The sequence below is a fragment of the Crotalus tigris genome, unplaced genomic scaffold (assembly GCF_016545835.1).
Source record: "Crotalus tigris isolate CLP2741 ecotype Arizona unplaced genomic scaffold, ASM1654583v1 scf7180000017666.27876245, whole genome shotgun sequence".
Taxonomy (NCBI): Eukaryota; Metazoa; Chordata; class Lepidosauria; order Squamata; family Viperidae; genus Crotalus; species Crotalus tigris.
The window spans coordinates 1,703,924-1,727,526 of NW_024096551.1; the positions used below are offsets into that span (position 1 = coordinate 1,703,924).

The following is a 23,603-nucleotide window of genomic DNA, read 5'->3' on the forward strand; positions in this document are numbered from 1 at the left end:
ATAATGAAACCCAGACAGCCTAGATTCTTAGAAGCAAAAAAAGCTTTTGACAATTGGGCTTTTCTCTTTAGACTTCTGAAGGAAATGGATTTCGGAGACAATGTATTTGAGGCATCAGCTCAATCTACACATCCAAATATGCCTGTATTATTCATGGTGAATTGTCTAAAACATGTGAGATCCAAAAAGATACAAGACAAGGTTGATCCCTTGTTGCCATTGCTTTTTATTCTAGTTTTAGAACTTTTGAATAGAAACATCAGATGAGATGACAAAATAACTGCTGTGAATTAAGGAGACTTAGAAGTTAAGAGCCCTCACAGATGATTGAGCTGTATTTTTGCAAACGTTTGGATGTTTGAGGAAGAAGGTGAATGACTTTGGAATTTTGCCTGGCTTTAGAATAAACAAACAGAAAGCAAAGATGCCAGTCAAGAATATGGCTGCATACAAGCATGAAATTTAAAAAAAAATGTTTTAAGATGGAAAAGGTTAAATATATGCAAATTCCAAATTGTTTCAAAATAATTACATATTCATCTAGAATGATTAAGAAAGATTTAGTAAAGTGGGGTAAACTGCTACTATCTCTGTTGGGCATCATCTCTGTAATTCAGATAAATGTCGTATCAAAGATGCTGTTCCTATTTCAGATCCTGCCAATATTGATGATGAGGCTCCATTTAAGCAATGGCAAAAGGACATCTCTAAATTTATTTGGCAAGAAAAAAAATCAAGAGATATAAATTGTGTAGGATGCCAAAGAAATAAATGGTATGAGTGTTCCAAATTTAAAACTGTATTCTGAGGCATCTTATTTGATATGGATGAAGGAATGGGTAACCCTAAAGAATAAAACATTATTGGACTTGGAAAGTCACGAATTGAAGTTTGGATGGCACAGCTATCTATGGTATGATAAAGTTAAAATGAATGCAGATTTCAAGAATTACTTTGTAAGGCAGAAGTCCCCAAACCCCAGTCCTTGGATCGGCATCGGTCTGGAGCATGCCAGAAACCGGGCCATACAAACAAACAAAGTTCCATCTGCGGGATGCAGGCAGCACACAAAACCACACCCCCTCTGGTCCACGGAAAACTGTTTCTCCATGGATCCGTCCCTGTTGCCCAAGAAGTTGGGGGCTGCTATTGTAAGGAATACCATTTATAAAGTTTGAAATAAATACAAAGAAAAGTTGTTTACTAAACTACCTCTTTGGGTGTTACCCACAGAAGCCTTTTTTAAGATGCAGATGACAGTGAATCCTAACTGATGGATTTATAGTGAAATAATATCATTTGTTCAAGGTGAACCTACTATTAAAACAAAAGATTTGGAACTGGAAGGTTATGTTATTGGTTTACCTATTTACAGTTGAAAGAAAGGTTCACTTTAGACAAAAACAAATATGGTTTTGATGCTACTAAAATGAATTTGAAATGAAACTCTGTACCTATGATCAACATCTTATAACTAAGGTTTATAAAATGTTGTTACAATTAAACCTAAAAAGTGAATTATGTTAAACATTTAACACTCAGTGAGCAGAAATTTTGATTACAATATGATATTAGAGCAAAGAGAAAATATGTAGACTAAACGGACTGCAATTCACATTGAATTATAATTTTAAAGAGAACTTCAAACTTCAACTTCAGAAGGGTATTTCAAATATATTTTGGAAATGCAAATGTAAGGAGAGTACTTTTTATCATATACAGTGGGCACCTGACAGGAAATATTAGGTAAAGATTCATGGATTAATTCAGAAAATTTTAAAAATGGATTTATAATGGAAACCAGAAACTTTTCTTTTAGGACTATTAGATAAAGAATTAGAAAAAAAATATTGGAACTCGGGTGCTATACATGTTGACAACTGCAAGAATTCTATATGCCCAAAAATAGAAAGAAGTGTTAATTCCCACAATGGAGGAATTTATTGAAAAGATGATGGAATTGGTGGAGATGGCAAAGCTGACTGCATTAATTAGGGACAAGAATGAACTAGTTTTGATTTGGAAACCACTTCTAGACTTTATTTGGCATAAATAGAAAGTTAATATTATACCTTTACAATATATCTTATTGCAATGAAAAGACTCTGAAGTCACTGCTTTTTAAAAAAATTCTTCTCCTTCCCTTCCCTCACTTTATCCTCTCTATTCCCATTCCTTTTCCGTTTTTCCATTCCCTTTATTTCTATTTGAATTTTATATTATATTATTATATTAATAAATATTATATATATATATGTATATAACAAAGAATAAAGAGAGAATAGTATAGCTATTTCGAGTTCTTTTAACTCTCTTCAGCCAAACTTACTCTTCTGAGATTCGAACCTGGGCTATCTGCATGTTAGGCAGTTGTTATAACCTCTAAGCCACAGGCTCTCCTCACTTTGTCAGCTGTATCAGGAGAGATATACATACATACACACACACACACACACACACATGTACATGTACACATATATGTATATGTATATATACATGTACATGTATATGTACATATATATATGTACATACATATACAACACATATATATGTATGTATATATGTATATATGTGTGTGTGTACATATACATGTACATGTACACATATGTTATGAAAGCCAACAATCTCATGAAATTTCAACATCTTTTAAGACATTTATATAATTTTGGAGATCTGCAAACATTATGTTCAAGATCTGCTGCAGTCTGACATTGCAAAATCCTGGTTTGCAGGCTATTCTTCATAAATTTCTCTTCTTGACATAGTTGGGCACGAAAAGGTTGGGAACTGTAGCCTGAAGTTATATATTGTTTAAAGCAATCAACTTAAGATAGTTTGCATATGTATATGAAGGCTGTATATTACACCTCTCCTACAGAAGGACAGGAAAAGATATAGAAAATACACACATGGTTTACTGTTTTGCTGATCTGTGGCTTTGGCTTATATTTGAGGTTTGGTCTCTGTGACCAGAAAAAGGGAATTGATCCTCGTGTCTGGAAAACAAAGATAATAAGAAGTGAAACTTAACAAAACTAGCATAAATTCCCAAGTCATTTATTGTAAGATAAAATGCAGAGACGTGCATTAAAAGGGTAGGGATAAGAATTAAATTATACAGACTAGACAAGCATCCCAGCATAATAAAAAGTACCTGGACAAAAGAAGCTTTGTTTCCATTATAATGTATAATTTGTTCTGTTTCTACAAAGTTAGCTGCATGTCCTTCAGAATCAATACCTGTGAAATAGGAAGGATTTAAAATATAGAGCAAGCCTTATTACTTTCAAATCTAGTTGAAAGCTATTTTTGTGACAGCTTTCATGCAGCAAAATCTAACCAACAAAACCAAAGGGTATCACAGGACTTTTTAAAATGGTAATGATAACCTATTTCTGTTTCAGACATATTTGTTTTTTTCATAACTATGAGGTTTAAGTAGTCACAAAGGAAAATACTTCTCTACCAATTATATGTGTCAAAATGATAATAAAAATCCAGGGAACTCTAAAACTGCCTTTTAGACATGCCACTTCGGAAAGAAACTGGGAAAAGAAATGAGATAACTGTAGCAGCCCCACAGGAGGAGTTTGTTCAAAGAAAAATAAAGGTCACTAAATATATTTTAATGCCTCTTGTGCAATAGAATTATGGAAGTTACTGTCTTATCCTTCCCTCAGATCCATTTATATAAAGGAAAGATGTTCATCGATATATTTTGATTTCCACCCATCCTTCAAAGAGCGCAGCAATGCGAGGCTTTCTAGCCAAGAAGAAATCTGAAATTGTAGTTTTTCATATCAAATCTAATCTTCACTCCATTTTAAATACATTTTAAACTAAGCCTGTACTAAATGTTTGTGTGCCTGTGTGCTTGCTTCTTAAAAGCAATCTATAGCAGTTTACCACTTAGTCTTAACCAATAAAAAATAAATCAACACAAATATTAAAAGTACTACAAGAAAGTACTAGCAAATTCTCTTTTAGTACTGGCAGAAGAGTGTGGCAATTTAAGAGAATAGTTCACAAAGTATAATTTTTGCTCATATTCATGTAACAATTTCAAAGAAATATTACCCCTCACATAGTAGCGTACACCAGCTCTGAAACAGCTTCGTCGAGAAATTAGAATCCAGTCAAAGTATTTACCATTAATGGAACAAGTATGCATAATAATAACTGGTGTAAAACAGCAATTAAGGAATACATGTTAACACTTACTGAAAAAAAATAAAACATATTAGAATATTCAGTGGATATTATGAGCACAACAGCATTTTTCTGTATTCCAGTATACAATATACAGTTGCTCAACAAACTATAACTAGAAAAAATATTCTAAGCAGAGAAAGATGCATTTTTCACCCATTTTCAATTTAATAAGAAAAAAGGGTGTTTCTTATTAGTTCTGAATGACAATTAATGCATAATGAAGAAAGAGGACACCAAATAAGTAAGAATTTGATTAGGAAAGAAAACTGCTTATTAAATTTTTTCATTATTTTTTAATTTTTATCTATTTTTCAAATTTATATAGCCACCCATCTCATAAAGCAAGTGGTTTTATGTATCACAAAAAACTTATATATTTTTTAAATAATCCTAACCAACAATGTAGATCCAATATTTTTGTGGTTCGCAAAAATATCATACTAAAATGAAAAAGGCTCAGGTCTGACAGCTGAAGGACCAAGACTGATGGACCACATAATCAGAAGATAATTAAATTAAAGGAAGCAAGTATGAAATATGAGAATATATTTATCTCTTTATTTAACTGATATGTTGCCTTTTCTCCAAGTGTCCAAGCAGCATGCATAGCACTCGTTCCCCAAATTTTCCTCAAGTAACAACCATCTTATGAATTAAGACTATATATATATAGTTCTGAATTTTCATCCACAAATTGTCAAGATATTTCACTCTTTCTCTATGTATCATTTACTGAAATTCATCTGAGAGCAATCCCTCATACCCACATTAAGTTTCTATGGTAGGCAAATAAAAGGATACAACCATGTATAACTGGAACTGCAAACCTATGGAGCTAAAAAACAGGAAAATTAATATACTTAAAGAACTGTATCTTTACTATTTAATACTATTGTCTTTACAGAAAAACAGTCCTCTTATGTGTGTTTTATGATGCTTACTTATCCCACACAAATATATAATTTTGAGCCCTTTACATAGTTTATTCAGTAACTGCTATAATAAGTTTCTCAAGTTGATGCTACTTACACTGTACACTATCTTAGCACTAAGACCTAATCTGACCCATCTTCTTCTCCCATCCATCCATCCATTCATCCATTCATCCATCCAATTTCTGAGGCTGCCCACTTGCCAATGACTGTTTGGTCATGCATTCTCTCTATCATAATTACCCCAGAACTGAAAAAAAATACTTAATTCTGAGTACTGCATAACTGAATTTATCATTTTCAATCTGAAGGGGAGTGCAGATAAGAATTCTATTTCTGAGTGATTAGAGAAACTTCATCTCTTTGTTGAGGAACAGATACATCTCAAAAATTTAGTTTAATAGGTACAGCTTAAAAGAGAAACTTATAACCCAAAGTTGTATAAATTCTCTCCTGGTTGCAACTGCCATTTGCTCTTTGAACAGGAGTTAAAAGCCCAGGAGAATCCCCACGTTGAGGACCGCATCTATCTGGGGTAGTGCCACCTCATCTGGAACTAAAGATGTCAAAGTCTCTAATCTTGGGGCTCCATGCACTCACTCACTATCCTGGAGGCTTTCACATCCAGGAGTGACAAGGATCTTACTGACAGGTGATGGCACTGAAAGCATCAAGGACCCTCTCCTCTTCCTCAGATCCAACAGGCTCCAACTGTTGCCAGGCAAGACTTCTCCGCAGGCATCTAATATGGACTAGCTCCATGCATGGGCTCTAACTGGGAACAAATCCAATGATTCTGTCTATCAGGTGTTGAACAAGTTCATCTGCACAGCCCTGAAGATGATCACTCAAGCCCCCCTGCCCCAGGAAGACTTGGTGATCTGGAACAGGGCTGCCGGCAACACTCTGCAGACTCAATAAGGGCAGAGAAATAATGCTACTTTGTTGCTCTTACTGCGTGAGATAGACCTTAATAGCAGCTCTAAGTCATGTCTGGTTGGAGTCATCCATCACTTTCCTCTAGCAGCGCTCTAGGTTTCTCTTAACCCTTTTCAAAAACCACAATTCCTCTGTGAAATTTTAGATGAAATGAAATCAATATGCAACTATTCAAAGACATAACATCATAAGAAAAATAGATCCATTCTGATATAAGAGGGATACATCCATAGGAAATCTCAAGTTAAAGGACTAATATTGATAGGACTTTAAAAAGCTTCTTTAGTAAAGTTAGATTTGGAAATAATGCACAGTCGTCTTTCGTTTATTGAAATCTTTAAGTTTGCTTCTCTTTTTAGCTTCTACAATTCTTGGCTTAGAAACAGTTTCCAAATTATTTTTCCCAAATTATAAATGAGGGAGGGTAGACAAAATCTAGGAATTCCTTATATTTCTATACTGTCATAAGGAGAGAGCAATAAAATGATCACTTGCTAGTGTATAGGATAATTCATTATATAATATTATTATAAGCATAATAAATATCATAAAATTATATAGTATATAGTATATAATAAAAAGCATAAAACTGTGGTGTTTGCAACTTATAATAAAACCATTGGCAAGGAAGTATGGACAGATTCGTAAGTATTATTCTATTAAGCCAAGAGAGTTAATTAATTCATTTGATAATCAACAGTTAACAAAGAAGTTAACATATTTGCTATCTGCCTGTAGAAGAAAGGAATTAATAGTTGTGAGAACCAATAATACTAGGTCTTGGCTGTGCATAATTTAATTAGCTGTGGAAGAAGACAGCTAAATACTCTTGTTTCTGAAATAACATAATAACAATCACAAATTTAAATTTTGAACCAAAAGATATTCAAACAATTAGGAGATGTCTAATTAATGACATCATATTAAGAAGATTATAAAGTAATATTACCCTTCCATTTTTACAGGCATATATTCTGAATTTATTATTAAAACAAATGAATTCTCTTATACATCTTCACCAATGACTTGTTTAGGATGAAAGACAGCATGTATCTCCTAGCGCCATGCTGTGCTCTAGATCTCACTGAGCTCAGTTTCTTTTTTAAAAAAAACCACTCCTCCAATATTTTATCTGAATATTAACAATCTCTATTATGCTATCCTAACAAAATTCTTTCTGTATTCTACCCCACATAGTGAGTGAAGAGCCGAATCAAATATTTAGTTGCTATAGCTGCAGAAGCATTAAAATAAATTATTGGAATTTCATAAAAATTAAATTTATCTCACTATTTAAAAGAGTTTGTACAACAAAGAATGCATCATATTAGCTTGTACTGGGGCTTGCTTCTCATGTGTTGAAAAAGGAATATGTGCAAGCAAGCACTATTGATCTTCACCTTCTACTTCAGGGGTAGTCAACCTTGGCTCTTTATGACTCGTGGACTTCAATTCCCAGAATTCCTGAGCCAGCTTGGCTGGCTCAGGAATTCTGGGAGTTGAAGTCCACGAGTCATAAAAGAGCCAAGATTGACTACCCCTGTTCTACTCCCTCAAGTCCAGGTTGACTAGGGGAGTTCCTTTGGAAAGATTTAAGGATGTTTATCTGAATATGGTAAAAACGTTCAATTTTCAATGAGCCAGATGCTAACTGGTTTCTATCAATAAAGATTAACTTTATTAATTCCTATAGCTACATCAAATTATCTATGAACAAATCAGATATGCCAACCAACTACATTAGAAGAGTAATCCTCTTCTAATGTAGTTGGTTGGCATATCTGATTTGCCAACCAAATAGCAAAGCTATAAAGACACAAAGTAACATTTTGAAGATTACACCAAGCACAATGAACTACCTCAGGTTGAGCAGCAAGTTCTCTAAGAAGGTGCCCATTCCACACAAACCGTTGATCTGCCTGTAAAAAAAAAAAAGAAAAGAAAAAGAAACAGAAATATAATTAAAAACCAAGTTTGAGCTAGATTTATATTTCAGAGCAGAACTATACAAAGCTACCAGAAGAAAGTGAATCAGGATGAAATCTAGTCAGGTAATGGACTTTTGCCTTCTTCCTGCAGCTTCCCATTATAAATATGCTTCAGAGTGCCCTCTAAATACTATGGGGCAGATCTGAAGGAAGGATATAGATTTCTGGGAAGACGGCATGACTTTTCTTTCCAATCCTGCTAATAGAAGCAGTTTTATTAGTGGAAAAACGGCATAAAATTTCAATTGATCTCCAGGGATGACTAAATAAGGAACCAACCCAACTTTCCAGAAATATACATAAGAAAAGAGGACTAAGAATATGGAGTAAACACATCATGGATTCACAGAAGTATTGAAGTGACAATTTAAAAACCACCAGGCTATTAAAGTATATTATACTTTGGTCACTATGACATTAAAAATTAAAACTATCTCACTGGCAGTTTAAAAACAAAGACAATCTATTCAGTATATATATACATACACACACACACACACACACACACACACAGAGAGAGAGAGAGAGAGAGAGAGAGAGAGAGAGAGAGAGAGAGAGAAATGGAGAGAGAGAGAGAGCTGTTTTATCTGTATATAATGTCTTGTTTTTCTAAAAATTTTGAAAGAAATATTCTTACCCTCTCTAGCAAGCTCATTTCTTGAAACTCTGGACTGGTATTGGCCAATCGTTGCAAGGTGTGTGTCAAGTCATATGTTGTAGAAAAATAAAATCCATCCACACTCAATATATGACTAATCATTGCTGAAAAGACTTTATTATCCTGCACCTGATAAATGAAAAAGCATTGTTATTATTTTTGTCCCTTTTGTTACTAAGAGTTCATAAAATTTGATGAAGCGTTTTAGCAGATAATCTTCAAAAGTTTTTCTTTTCTTGGGCAGAGAGAAATACATAATCCAACTCCATTTATAATGAAGGTCATTAAAGAAATGCTAACTTGGAGGTTTCAGAAAAACTAAAAATATAATCATACCAGCTCATATACTTCTTTATTATTTTTATAAATAACTGAAGGTGGCAAACATACCTAATACTCCCCTCTTCCCCCCAATTTCCCTTCAACAACAACTCTGTGAGTTGGGCTGGGCTGAGACAAAGTGAATGGCTCAAAGTCACCTTTGACAACTTTATATCAGTTCATTTAGTGACCGTTCAAAGTTACAATAGCACTGAAAAAAGTGACTTATGACCGTTTTTCACACTTACAACCATTACAGTATTCCCAGGGTTATGTGATCAAAATGAAGATGCTTTGCAACTGACCCATATTTATGACGGTTGCAGTGTCCCGAGATCATGTGATTAACTTTTGTGACTGTCTGATAAGCAAAATCAATAGTGAAGGCAGATTCACTTAACAACCGCGTTACTAACTTATCAACTGCACTGTTTCATTTAACAACTATAGCAAGAAAAGTTGTAAAATGGGGCAAAACTCACTTAACAACTGTCTCATTTAGCAACAGTAATTTGGGGCTCAGTTGTGGTCATAAGTCGAGAACTACCTGTATTATGCTAAAAACAGTCATTGGCTTTGAAACTGTTCAAGATCCAAAAATCACACATGCAAATTACAAAATATTACGATGAAAATTCATATATAGTACAGAATTTTAGTCTATAAAGTTTTTCAAGTGGCATTGGAAAATCTGTTCTCATGAGGCCCTTTGAATCCCAATTAATGGATTAGCTGCTGAATTTCAGAAAAATTATATGTTCAACTTATCAGCAATCATGTTCTTATAGAAACATTTCAGGGATTAAATAAATTTTCATTTATTTTACATGTCCACAGGAAATTTCTAAAACATTCAAAATATATTAACTCATACCTGAATATCAGTTAAATGTAGCATTGTCTTTTTGTAAGAGAGGATGTCAAAATCAGTTGCTTTCCAGACTACATGATTGAAAAATTCACCTACTTTTCTCTTTCTTGTTATAACAATAAGATAAGTGCCTGTAAAATAACAAACGATGGGTCAGCTCTGATGACTGTTCTTCTATGTCTCATTTTTTGTAAAAAAAAAAAAAAAAAAGAGAGAGAGAGAGAGAGAAGGGTGGGCAAAGAGAGTAAAACTAATTTTCTCCCTCTTATTTCTCCCCATTATTATATTGTTATTACATATTTGTTAGATCATCCCCCCTCCCTCCTTGAAGCAGACATACTACAGGTAGTCCTCGACTTATAAAAATTAATTTAGTGACTGTTACAACGGCCCTGAAAAATGTGACTTATGACCATCTTCACACTAACAATTGTTACATCATCCCCCTAGTCACATGATTAAAATTCAGATCTTTGATAACTAGTTCATATTTATGATGGTTGCAATATCCGGGGTCATGTGATTACCTTTTTTGACCTTCTGATAAGCAATGTCAATGGGGAAACCAGATTCACTTAACAACTTTTGTTACTAATTTAACAACTGGAGTGATTCATTTAACAACTGTGACAAGAAAGGTCATAAAATGGGGTAAAACAAACTTAACAAATGTCTCACTTAACAACAGAAATTTTGGGCTCAATTGTGTTTATACGTTAAGGACTACCTGTATTAAGAACTATATTTTAATTTCTTTGCCCCCAAGGATTTTCTATGACAAAAATATATTCACAAACTGAGTTTCTACTGAATTGCTAACATTCCAGATTTCTAAAGTCCTCAATGAAAAATAAAACATTCCAGCTATACATTTTTATCAATGGGTATGCAACCTAGAGTCTACAGCCTGAATATAGGTCACCAGATACTCAGGGGAACCCTGTGTTTCCCCCTAAATTTGGCTAGTGCCATCATGTCATTCTGATTCCTCATTCTCTTCTCCTTAACCTATCTCACTGGACCACTTTCAAAATCTGCTCCATCTCTTCTTCTTTTCTCCCAAAGGAAATATGTTTGTTTGGTGCCTTTGTCTTCCTCGTATACAATTTTCTCAATCAACGCCCTTTCCCTTCCAAGGTTAAAATTAATTTGTTTTTTTTGTCCTGTCCACTTTTACCTTTCTGATATGGGTCTACCTCATTTATAGAATGATATTCAGAGATATAAAAATTGTACAACCATATTCCAATCTGTTTGCCATTTCAGAAGGCAGCAAATAATCTCCTATATGTATAAAAAACTATACTTCTGTAGCTTAACCCACGGTAAGATATACTGATTACATGCAACATGACTTTAATAACAAAATAATTTCATATTATTTTATATAGGTACTTAATAACTTATTATTATATATTGTAATAATTGTATATAGGTATTTAATCAACTAGCAGACTGAAATAACTACAAAGGTACACAAAATATTGAATATTTACTTATAAGAACCTTGAGAAAGCAATGCTCAAGTTGCATCTGAACTAGCAAAATATTCACTTTAAAAATATATAAAGTTGCAGTTCAAATTCTCTTCTTACCCTTCAATACTAAAGCATTTTGTAGACCAAATTTTGACCACTTAAATATGTACAAGATCACAAATATGTAACCTTCACTTTTATGTATTGTTATCAATAAAATAATTGTTGTATAAAATAATTATTACTTAATAAATATTAGGCAAGAGTTTTCATTGTTCTGGTTGTAATTTTATTTCACTTCTTCTGAAAGCCCCATACCTGCCACTAGACGGATTGTTCCCAAAATACCACATATTTGCCTGGTAATGGCTGAAGGTGGAATATCTTTTTTAACTGCAAAGAAAAAACAGTATAAACTGTTGTATGAAATATTGTAAGATTTAATAACACTGTAAATTACACTATGTATTTAATAATTACCATTTTATTAAACTTAAGCTTTAAAGATAACAAAAGGAGTACAAAGTGTTTTAACATCTCATATAAATATTATATATTTTTATTTATTTCACAATAAATTTATTTATTTCACAAGGTTATTTCACAGATTAAAAATTCAAAATCAACACTTCATTTAATAGTAACTGATATTAGTACTACATCATGATCAGACTTTACATACTTATAGTGGACTTAGAGAAATCTGTGGAAATTAAACTAATAATTATTAACATCTCCTTGATTTAAATGAGCCTATTTAGTATGAAACACCTCAAAACTGATATCTTCTCTGTGAAGGACTGTATGTGGCTGGATAGGATTGTTTTTGAACTACATAACATAACTGCCCTGGAGGCACTAATTGAAAGCAGAAAGCAATCAGGGGAATAAATAAAATAATTAAAATGCCAATGTTAAACAAGGTAAATTAGAACTATCCAAATCAGACTTCTACAACACAGGTGCTGTAGTAATTAAACTAATTAAATAGTACTTTTCATAGAAGTCTGGAATTATTATTCAGGCCTGGGGTTATTATTTCAGGTGTTTCTAGCTGAATCTCTGTGGAAAACAAAAACAAAACTCAAGTGGCAAAGCCAATACAATAAAACACACATCTCATATCCTTTTTGCAGTAAAAATGAGCCTAGCAGATCCACATGTAGCTAGCTCTACAAAGGAGTCCTCTCCCTCCTGGTATGTACATACCAAATATATTACTTCTTCCTACCTTAAATATTACTGGCAGTGCTTAATCTCTAGCAGTATAATATAGATAAGAAGCTAACTCGATCCTCTTCAACTTTAACAGTTTAAAGACAACTTCTCAGAAGCTTATATTTTAAAGAATTAACTTGTATATATAAGACATGTACATATCAGCTTCTGTAATTTTGATAAAATTTGCATTTTCATGCTGTGCAGATAAATAACAAATATTTTTGGGAAAATATGTCATTGTGAATGAAAATGAGTGAGAGATGTTTTAGAAATTTTTTCTACAAATATGAATGCCGCATTAGAAAATGTTTAAAGTCATGGTGAAGATACCTGTAAGAGTAATTTCTGTGGACACTCTGTCAATGGTAAGTACATCATCTGCTCCAACATCGCAAGCTTCCACGTAAAATTTTTCTGGTGTTATGTGTCTAAGATACAAGAAATGTATAAGATCACAGACAAGCAGCATAATTTTAATATTCCAAAGAATGCTTATATATACTGCTTATATATATAAGGACTAATACTAGCAATCTTTAGAACGTTATATTTCCATTTTGCAGAATAGTAAAAGTAAACAATGATTACATGATATTATCCATCTTAAAATGTTCAGGATCATTTGTGTCAATGTATTTTTGAAAACATACGAAATTCAAAAGCTTTGTTATTATTCAGCATTTGTTTTGTTATTTAAATTGTTCTATTGGAGTTTATTATGTTGGCATATATTTTGCTAGTTGATCACTCAATTCTTTAATAATAATATTATAATAATAGGGTTGGAAGGAACCTTGGAGGTCTTCTAGTCCAACCCCTTGCTCAGGCAGAAAACTCTATACCATTTCAGACAAATGGTTGTCCATTCTCTTCTTAAAAACTTCCAGTTGGAGCATTCATGACTTCTGGAGGCAGGTTGTTCCATTGGTTAATTGTTCTAACTGTCAGGAAATTTCTCCTTAGTTCTAGGTTGCTTCTCTCCTTGATAAGTTTCCATCCATTGCTTCTTGTCCTGGCTTCAGGTGCTTTGGAGAACAGCAGTGCCCTTTTCATTAAACTATACATACCCAATTCCAGCAACCTTTCTTTATATGTTTTAGCCTCCAGTCCCCTAATCATCTTTGGTGCTCTTCTCTATATTCTTTCTAAACTCTCAACGTCTTTTATACATCGTGGTAAACAAAACTGGATGCAGTATATGGCCTTACCAAGACATTATAAAGTGGCATTAAACCTCACATGATCTTGATTCTATCCTTCTGTTAATGCAGCCTAGCATTGTGTTGGCTCATATTTAAGTGATTGTCCGCTAAGACTTTAATTTGGCTTTCCTTCTTCTCTCTAATCTATTCCCAATTTACCAATATTGTGTTAGTTATGATATAGAATAAGTAGCAAAAAACAAAATGTAAATAGTGATAAACAGATATATGGGTGCAAAATGGTGTGATCTAAGAAATGTTTAAATAGGCCTGTATTTGTTTATTTATTCATTGGTCATGGACAAGTTAAAGAGTTTAGTTTAAATTACATACAACCTTCTTTGCCATAAAGCAACTACCATAATGGATTCTATTTTTATGTTCATTAAAAATGGCATGATCCAGTAAGTTAAAAAGAGGGATTTCAACTCCAATTTCAATGAGAAAATAACTAAATTTTATTGTTAGCATAATAAAAATTATGCTTTATTGTCAGTAAAACATGAAGAGGATACGTAAGAGAACTTCACACATCTGGATCCATTATGCTGACAGAAGTCTAATACACTCATAAATGATTACAAAGAGTATCACCACAGATAGTTGGGCATTAACAGGCATGTAAAGTAGGAACCATTTTCCCCTGAAAAATAAGACTGGGTTATATTAATTTTTGCTCCAAAAGATGCATTAGGGCTTGTTTTCCAGTTTGGGCTTATATTCGGGGAAATATGGTACTAAATCTGTCTGACTGACAATCTTAACTGGAGCTTATTTTTGAAGTGGAGCTTAAATCAAAAGCCAAATTCTGATCTAAGAAGAGAAATATTCTGCCCTAAAATATCCTAATTATTTACTCTCTTTTCCTTTTCTTTTAGTTGGCTTTTAAACAACAACACAATATGGTTTTTCTTTTCCTTTCATCTTCCTTTCTGTATGTTGGTCTATAACCACAGATTGAATAAATGGGGAATAAAACCTGGAACTGAACAGCATCAATGAAACAGGATACCTTCTCTTCTTAACTGAATTTTCCTTTGTTATGAATTTTGCTATTCTCCCTGTCTCCAGGATGTTAGTCAAAAATTAGTGGAATTCATTTCTCTATTCTCTTGAAGTTAATGTTTAAGTAAGACAGGCACAAAAATTGGAATAAAAATGTTTGTATTTGATTTAAAGCATCAATAGCTACTCTTCAGTCTAAAATTAATACAAAGTAGTAAAACCTAAAAATTTCAGTATCTCAGTAAAATTTATGGTATGGCCCTCTTTCCTCTATCTCCATCTGCTTCAATTATGTAGACAGCAGCATGTCAGAACTTTCATTTAATTTGAACTTCCTACATACAAATCTGATGATATTCATGATTAAGATCAATATGTAGCATTACCTTATTTGGAATATCATATATATCTGAATATTTCTGGCTATATTTAAATAGCACAACATCCCCAGTGCTATTTCTGGAAACATTTAAAAGACACAGAATCTCAACTGAAATGATATTATGCAAGAGGTAATGGAATGCAGCAGAGGCACACCACTTCGAAAAATTAACAGTCATCTGGGATTTCCATATTCTCCAAAGCACCTTTCTCTTTCCTCTCCTGCCCAATTAAGTGGAAAGATACTATGGATTGACTTTTTAGTGCTCTGTAATGGTACCTAAATATAGCATTGCATTAAGTGTCATATAAGAAACCTCTCAGCTTTCATTATGCCAAACCTGATTGTAGTAATGAGCATATTTTCTTCAAAAATGCTTAATATCTTTTTTAAAAAATATAACACAAATAGTGGCTGTCATATATTAAGAATCCAGAAAAAAAGCAGTTCTACACTGGGCAATACAGATGGAGCTCCTTTTGTGAATTTCAGCCAGATTAATTTTCATCTTAGTTTACAAGGATATTGCTACAAAGATAAAACAATGGGGGAAATCCCATTTGCACAAAAAAACTAATACAAATGTAATAAAAAAGCATAGCATAAAATCTCAAAATACTTAGGTGGGAAATTACCAGGAAATCCCAAGAGCTGAAAACTAGACTGAGAAATTATAAAAATTCTTCAGAAGTGTGCAATGACAAAATCATTTCATAAACCTAGGTTTCCCATAATTTCTTACATTAATTTTCCATCTTCCTCCAGATATTGAAGGCAGCATACTAACTGACATGTTGACCCACCCTTTTTTATTTTCACAATAACCTTATAAGGGTGCAAGAAATCACTGGCCTAAAGTCACTTGGTGAGCTTTACTATCGAATGGAGGTTTAAAAATTGTTTCCCCTATCCTACTATAGTGGTCTAATCATGACCTGTAGTCAACCTGGCAAATAAGATGCTTCATTTTTTTCTTTCTCCTAGATAAGATAATGAGGCAACAAGATGAAGGAAAAAATTGGTGTTTAATGCAAATCAGATTTAGCTCTGGGTATGACAGTTGTGAACAAGGGCACAACTCAGAAACTATTTATAAAAAAAAAAATAGCCAAGTTGCCTCATCCTATACTAAAATCAAGATTACAGTAGTCTTGAGGACTTTAATTATTTGCAAAGTGAATTAATATAAATAATTTATAATACTGATGCTCTTAGATTCTTGTCACTCCCCTAAGCACAAATATGTTAATAATAAAAAGTAAGACTGAATCCTATTTGAATACGAAGTTTTACAAGGTTGTGGTTCTGAAATAGAGAAGGAAAGAAAAAAAAAAGAGTCAAAAATAGTAATTCTAGGAATCTAAAAGTATGAGTTCCTTATTCGGTATCAAAAGCAGTAATCATATTGCTGAATGCATAAATAAATTGACTAGTTTAATGAATCTGCTTACAAAAAAACTTGTAGGAAAACACCTAAGTTGGATGGCAATCAAAAGCGTGGAAATGATTGCAAATTTTGGGAAAAAATTATAGAGTGTTTGTTTTTCTTCAAAGGACCCAAAGCAAAGAACCAACCTGACCCTTCATAAAGGCAGTAAACTGAACTTCTGTCATCTCCCACAGTCCCATGGAGATAGCAGCTGGGACAAGAAAGCTGAAAGATGGATATTAATATACTTCACATTTCAGCAAATTAGCAACTATGTAAAATATCTTAGCAAACTGATAGAATGTAGAATAATCTGTCAAAACATTAAGGTACTATAACTCCTATTTGGGGAAAGATTGGGAAAGGAAAATATAAGAAAGAGAAAATGCCTTTTTTTTCTAAAGAAAAGTCTGCTTTCAAAACCTCAACCTCATAAAATGCCCATATAAAACAACTTTCTCAAAATCTTTTAGTTTCAAGTATGGGCTTTGTGCCCTTTATATGACTCTCTAACATTCTATACTAATATTGAATAATTTTAATAATAAATCAAAAGAAGTACAAATTCCTTGATATTCTAAAAACCAGCTAGCAAGGCAAATGTTTTTCTTGATACAGTATAATTTATACTGTTTCATCAACAGCAGGGGTGTCAAACTCAATTTCATTGAGGGCTGCATTTGTATTGCAGTTGCCCTTGGGAGGCCAGGTGGGTGTGGCCAGGGTAGGTGAGGCCTACTGGGTGGGCATTGACAGAGTAGGTGTGGCCTATTGGGTGGACATGGCCAGCTCTACATCGTTCGTGTCAAGGGTACCTGTGGGGGCCTGGGCAGGAGTGGGACAGATCTGAGGGTCTCTGCCAGAAGGGGGGTGGGACCAGGGAAAGTGTGAAGGCATGGTCCACTGGAGGAGCCTCATCGTTCCTCTCAGACCATACGGGGGGACTGGATGGTAGTGCGGGCTGCCCAGCCTGGCCCTTGAGCACCCACAGCACAAAGCCCAGTCCCACTTCCTAAGGGGGCGCACAGTTGCACTTACCTCCTCAAGGCTGCTGCTGCTGTGCTTGCTCTCCTTAGCCAGGTTGTTCATGATGGGTACGAGGACAAAGTCAGAGGGAGGCCCATTCCCTCTCCATAGGAAGAGACCCAGCTTTGTATCTAAAGCTTCCTTAGTAATAAGATGGGAGACCCCCAGGATAGGACAGGAGGAGGGGGCAAGAGGATGGTAAAAGGGCAGCAGGGCAGAACTAAGGCAGGACTTCCACCAGACCCTCCATCTCCTTCTTTCCTTTCTTCCTGTCTAAGTACAGAGTGGTGGGAAAATATTTGAGATGAGGGAGGGAGAAAAACAGGCAAGAAACGCAGCTGTGGAGGTGTCACCCTTCGTGAGGAATGAAGAAATTGCCTGGAAATAGCCAGCACATGGCCTTCACCTACTTCACATATCTGGCTTGGTGGGCTCTGGGGGAGGAGATGCCATGAGCTGCGTGAGATTCAATGTTACCTGCACAATGCTGCCCAGCCCCCAGCCTGCCTGGTTTCAGCAGGCAGCAAGGTACTCTCCTCACAGCGCAGAGAGGCTGAGCCAGATGACGAGAATCTGAAAGAAGCGCGATGCTGCCCAGCCCCAGCCTGTCCAGTTTCAGCAGGCAATGGGGCGCTTTCCTCATAGGTTAAGGTTAAGGTTAAGCTGGGCAGTGTGAAGCTCGCCAGCTTTGCACCTTGCTACCTGCTGAAACCGGGCAGGCTGGGGGCTAGGCAGCATTGCACTTCTCATTAGTTTCGCGCCACCCGGCTCAGCTCTTGGCGCTGTGAGGAGAGCGCCCTGCTGCTTGCCGAAACCGGGCAGGCTGGAGGCTGGGCATCGTCATGCTTCTTTTTGGATTTATGCTGCCCAGCTCAGCCTCTTGGCGCTGTGAGGAGAGCGCACCGCTGCCTGCCGAAACCCCTCCCCTGGAGCCCATCAAGCCGGATATGTGAAGTAGGTGAGGGCCATTTGCTGGCCACTTCCAGGCGATGATGCATTTCTTCATTCCTCACAAAGGGTGACACCTCTCCAGCATGCACCCAGGGGGCGGGGTCGATGCGGCAGGGGCGGGTTCCTCACTGTTTCCAGATGGTCTTGTGGAGCTAAGATTGAACGCGTTTTAGCACAGATGGCCACCACAAAATTGTACATTGGCTCCCGGCTGGCCTGGGCCAGGGCCAAGGCAGCAGGGGCTGTTCCCTCACTGTTTCCAAGATGGCTTTGCAGGTCACATGAAACCACTTCACCTTGTATTTGACATGTCTGATCAACAGTATAAAACTTATATTATGAAATCATAATAAATGTATATGGAACTGTATTCACATTGCTATTCCTGTTCATACATAGTGTTTTTTTTCTCATCAGACACTCTTACTGTAATGTTGTAGTTCAAAATAATGTTTGTTGTATATTAAAATTATCAAAGGAGCTTAATCTAGCTATTCAGGACAATGAGAAGAGGTTTTCACACAAGTATTGAATTCAAATGAAACACTAGCATAGTGTCATCATCAAAACTGTTGCAATCCAACTTATTATTTTTATGAGATATAACTTCATTGCAATCTTCTGAAGATAATACAGATCTTGATATGACACACAAAAGATCACCAAGCACTTTCAACAGTCTAAAATATAGGTGTCAGACTTTCTGACCTGCCTGGCCTGCACTGAGTGAGGAGGAATTGTCTTGGGACACACATAAAATATATAATTAATGTAAATAAATCACATAATGTTGTAGGTATGCATTATTAGTTGTTCAAGGATGTTTGTAGCCTGTGGGCTCAGACTAGACAAGCCTGGTCTTAAATATGCCCAGATATGTTATTAATTTGGCTTTGTCATCAGGTTATGAGTCTCAAGGGACTGATGAGATCCTGAGGTGGTTTCACTGCTGATCAATCAAAAAAGATTGCATTTGACATATTTATGGTTCTTATACTTGTTTTTTGCTGTATACCACCCAGTCTAATTTCTTGTGAGATGAATAGCCAGATAAGATGGATGGATGGATGGATGATAGACAGACAGACAGACAGACAGATAGATAGCCTAGATGCAAGGTAAAGAGATTAAAAAAACCCTTCAGATCCTGACTTTACTTGTACCTTTGTAGAGAATAAATATGCCCTGAAAACAAATTTTCTCTCTTGTTTCCCCAATATTGTCTTCATGTCATTCCCCACCCATGAAGGAGAAACACTGAGTTATAAAAGTGGTATTTCTCTCTTTATACTAACAATATTTCAAGAAAATGAAATCTCATACACTTTTGACATCTATTATGTTACAGGCAAAATCAGCAGATTTATTATAGCTGCATTTGGGGAACATTGAAAGAAAGAACTATGGCTTTGCATCTCTGGTCTCTAGCCAACATCCAACTTAATCATTTCTGTCCCAGCCTTTAACGTCATCCTTTTTTTTTTATTAAGCTCCTTTTAAGCAAATTACCTTTTTTGAAACCAATCTTTCTCCAGATCTCAAGGAACATAAAGGAGAACAGACCACCCATGTTTTAATTAAGAAGGAAGAATTGTATCTGAATTTAATCAATCTCCTTCACCTTAAGTAAAAAGTGTCCAGAGAGTCCATTTCAATTATCCCATTCTATAAGACCCAATTATTGGCACAACTGTAGCAGGATCTGTCTTTTTCAACTTTGGATTCTTCCACTATTTCATCTTATTCTAACTTATATGCCATCAAATATATGTCAATTCTTAGCAATCACATAAATATATCTTCTCCATGATGATCTCTCCCTGAATTGGTCCTTTGGGCCTTCCAATAGTGTACCTTAGTGCTGGTCATCCTACTCTTCTGTTTCCTTCCACCTTACCCAGCATTAGACCCTTCTCCAGAGAGCTACAACTTTGCATAATACTGTATGTCCAAAACATGATCACTGGACAAGATTTTTTTTCCAAGGTTTCATTTCTTGAAAGCTTCTGTTGATTATGATAGACCCCTTCAGATTGAACACAAGTATAATTTCACAATTATATCACATGGGATTCTTGAGAAGGGGCGTTGACTTACCTGAACGCCTTTTCTCAGCACGGAGATGGATAATCCACGCAGTGGGTTGAGACTGTATTCCTGGCCAATCAGATCAGTCAGCCAAAGTTGCCACGCCCCGTCTTGGACCATGATCCTCCAGTCTTGACTCGAGCGCAGCCATTGACTGACAGTAAGACGTTTTGGCTCCACTAAATATACCCTATTATTCTAGTCTATAAGGGTGGGTGTGGATTATCCATCTCCGTGCTGAGAAAAGGCGTTCAGGTAAGTCAACGCCCCTTCTCCAGCACTGGAGATGGATAATCCACGCAGTGGGACATACCAAAGCCTATTGTCCCTTGGGTTGGGGAATAGACTGGTCCCGTGTGCAACTTTGGTCTAGCACCTGCTGGAGAACCCTCCTACCGAAGGAGGCCTCTGCAGAGGAGTACCTGTCGATTTTGTAATGACGAATGAATGGAGAGGGCGAGGCCCAAGTGGCTGCCCTGCATACCTCTTCAATAGAAGCCTGCATGGCCCATGCTGCTGAGGTGGCAGCACTCCTTGTGGAATGGGCCGTGATATGCTTGGGGACTTGCAAGGACTCCGCCTGGTATGCCCCCGTGATGCATGCCCTAATCCACCTACCGATGGTAGAGGACGAGACCTTCCGGCCCCTAGTAGCAGGGTTGAAGGATATGAAAAGCGCTTCCGAGCGTCGGAATTCCGCTGTGCGTGAAATGTAATGTCTTAGTGCCCTGCGTACGTCCAAGGTGTGCCATTGTTGCTCCAGGGGATGAGCTGGGTTTGGACAGAAGTCTGGTAGGACTATTTCCTGTGATCTGTGAAAAAGGGAGTTGACCTTTGGAATGAATGAAGGGTCTATTCTTAGGACTACCTTGTCCCTGTGAAAATGGCACAGGTCCTTCCTCATTGAGAGAGAAGCTAACTCGGATATCCGCCGAGCTGACGTGATGGCTACCAAGAATGCTACCTTATGGGTCAGATAGCGAATGTCACATGTTTTGAGTGGTTCGAAGGGCGCTCTGGTAAGAGCTTGTAGTACTCGTGGTAGTTCCCACGATGGATACCTATGCACGGTTGGCGGTCTGATGTTTGCAGCCCCCTTGAGGAAGGATCGTATTAAGGGATGCTTGCCCAAGGATTCACCGGGGCTGGCAGAAAGTATAGTTGAGAGGGCGGCGATTTGCCTGCGCAGTGTGTTTGGCGAGAGGTCCCTCTCTAGGCCATCTAGTAAAAATTCTAGGATCTTGGGAATTGTGATCCCTTCGAGTAACAATTCCTGTTTAGAGCACCATGATTGGAAGCTTCTCCACGTGGCCTCGTAGATACGGTTCGTGGAGGGGCGCCTTGATGCCTGTATGACCCTAATTACACCCTGTGAGCAAGCCCCCTTGGCTAAAATTGACCGTTCAAGAGCCAGACGGCTAGTTGTAGCCATTGTGGCTCTGGGTGGGAGATCTCCCCCTGCTTGAGGGAGATCCTCTCCGGAGGAATCCGCCATGGATTCGTGCGGGAGAGACTCCTCAAGTCTGCGAACCAAGGTCTCCTTGGCCAATAAGGGGCCACAAGGATTACCTCGGCCCTTTCCCGCAGAATCTTGCGTACTACCGCCGGAAGGAGAGGTAAGGGTGGAAACGCGTACAGGAGCCCCCTTGGCCATGGGCTCCGTAACGCGTCCGTCTGCTCTGCTCCCTTGGATGGGAATCGGGAGAAGAAGCGAGTTAGGTGGGCATTGGAAGGAGAGGCAAAAAGGTCCACCTGGGGAAGCCCGAAGCGGTGACAGACCTCCCTGAAGATCCTCGGGTGTAGTTGCCACTCCGAGTGATCTATTGTTGATCTGCTCAACAGATCTGCTTGGATGTTTGCCTCCCCCGATATGTGGTCGGCCTTTATGGAGGCCAGATTTTGTTCCGCCCAGGCCCCCAGTAGGAGGGCCTCGGCCGAGAGCGAGCGAGAGTGTGTGCCCCCCTGACGGTTTATGTGGGCCTTGGCTGTCACGTTGTCCGTCAGGACCAGTACGTGCCTGCCTTTTATGCTGCTGTGAAAATGCCTTAACGCTAGGTGAATAGCCCGCAGCTCGAGCCAGTTTATGTTGTGTCGGAGATCCACCGCTGACCAGCGGCCCTGTGTCCACTTGGTCCCCAAGTGGCCTCCCCAGCCGAATAAGCTCGCATCTGTTGTGACTACTACTCTGTCTGGTTCCCTGAAGGGGGACCCCCTGAGGAGAGCTGGAGATAGCCACCACCTGAGGGAGTGTCGTACTCTCAGAGGTATGCCTACCCTCTTCCGGGATGCACTGATTTGTTGTCTCTGAAACGGGAGCATGAACCATTGCAGTTCTCTTGAGTGCAGCCTTGCCCAAGGAACTATTGCTATGGTCGATATCATCTTCCCTAGCAGCTGGGAGAGGCAGACCAGCGTCACTGACTGACCGCGGCTTACCTGTTTTACGGCTTTCTTTATGCTGCTGAGGCGTTCCTGTGATAGGTACACCTTGCATTCCTTTGTGTCTATGACCGCTCCCAGGTGGAGTATTCTCGTAGTTGGGGTTAGATGGCTCTTTGGAAAGTTCACCGAGAAGCCGTGGTCCTGCAGCATTTTTATCACTAACTTTAGGTCCGCCCGAGACTGCTGGGCGGACGATGACTGGATTAGAATATCGTCCAGGTAGCACTGGACTCTGACTGGTACGTTTCTTAGTTGTGCTGCCAGAACCGCCAGAATCTTGGTGAACACCCTGGGCGCTGATGACAGGCCGAATGGAAGTGCCCTGTATTGAAAATGGTGCCCCCTGTAGGCAAACCGTAGAAAGCGGCGGTGAGCCAGAGAGATAGGGATGTGCAAGTATGCCTCCGTGAGGTCGATCGATGCCAGAAAATCCCCTTTCCTTACGCTTCCAAGGATGG

General features: G+C 37.3%; 1 protein-coding gene across 2 annotated transcripts in view; it reads right to left on the reverse strand.

Annotated features, from left to right (window-relative positions):
- SACM1L (SAC1 like phosphatidylinositide phosphatase) overlaps positions 1-23,603 on the reverse strand; it is a 51,152-nt gene that overhangs the window by 19,490 nt on the left and 8,059 nt on the right. For both annotated transcript variants that reach the window (XM_039336135.1, XM_039336134.1), the window contains exons 2-10: positions 12,951-13,048; positions 11,718-11,792; positions 9,925-10,052; positions 8,709-8,858; positions 7,943-8,002; positions 5,014-5,047; positions 4,078-4,179; positions 3,155-3,240; positions 2,910-2,996 (exon numbers count right to left, since the gene is read on the reverse strand). In XM_039336135.1, coding sequence (XP_039192069.1) covers positions 2,910-2,996; positions 3,155-3,240; positions 4,078-4,179; positions 5,014-5,047; positions 7,943-8,002; positions 8,709-8,858; positions 9,925-10,052; positions 11,718-11,792; positions 12,951-13,048 — 820 coding nt within the window. The remainder of the gene's footprint in view (positions 1-2,909; positions 2,997-3,154; positions 3,241-4,077; positions 4,180-5,013; positions 5,048-7,942; positions 8,003-8,708; positions 8,859-9,924; positions 10,053-11,717; positions 11,793-12,950; positions 13,049-23,603) is intronic.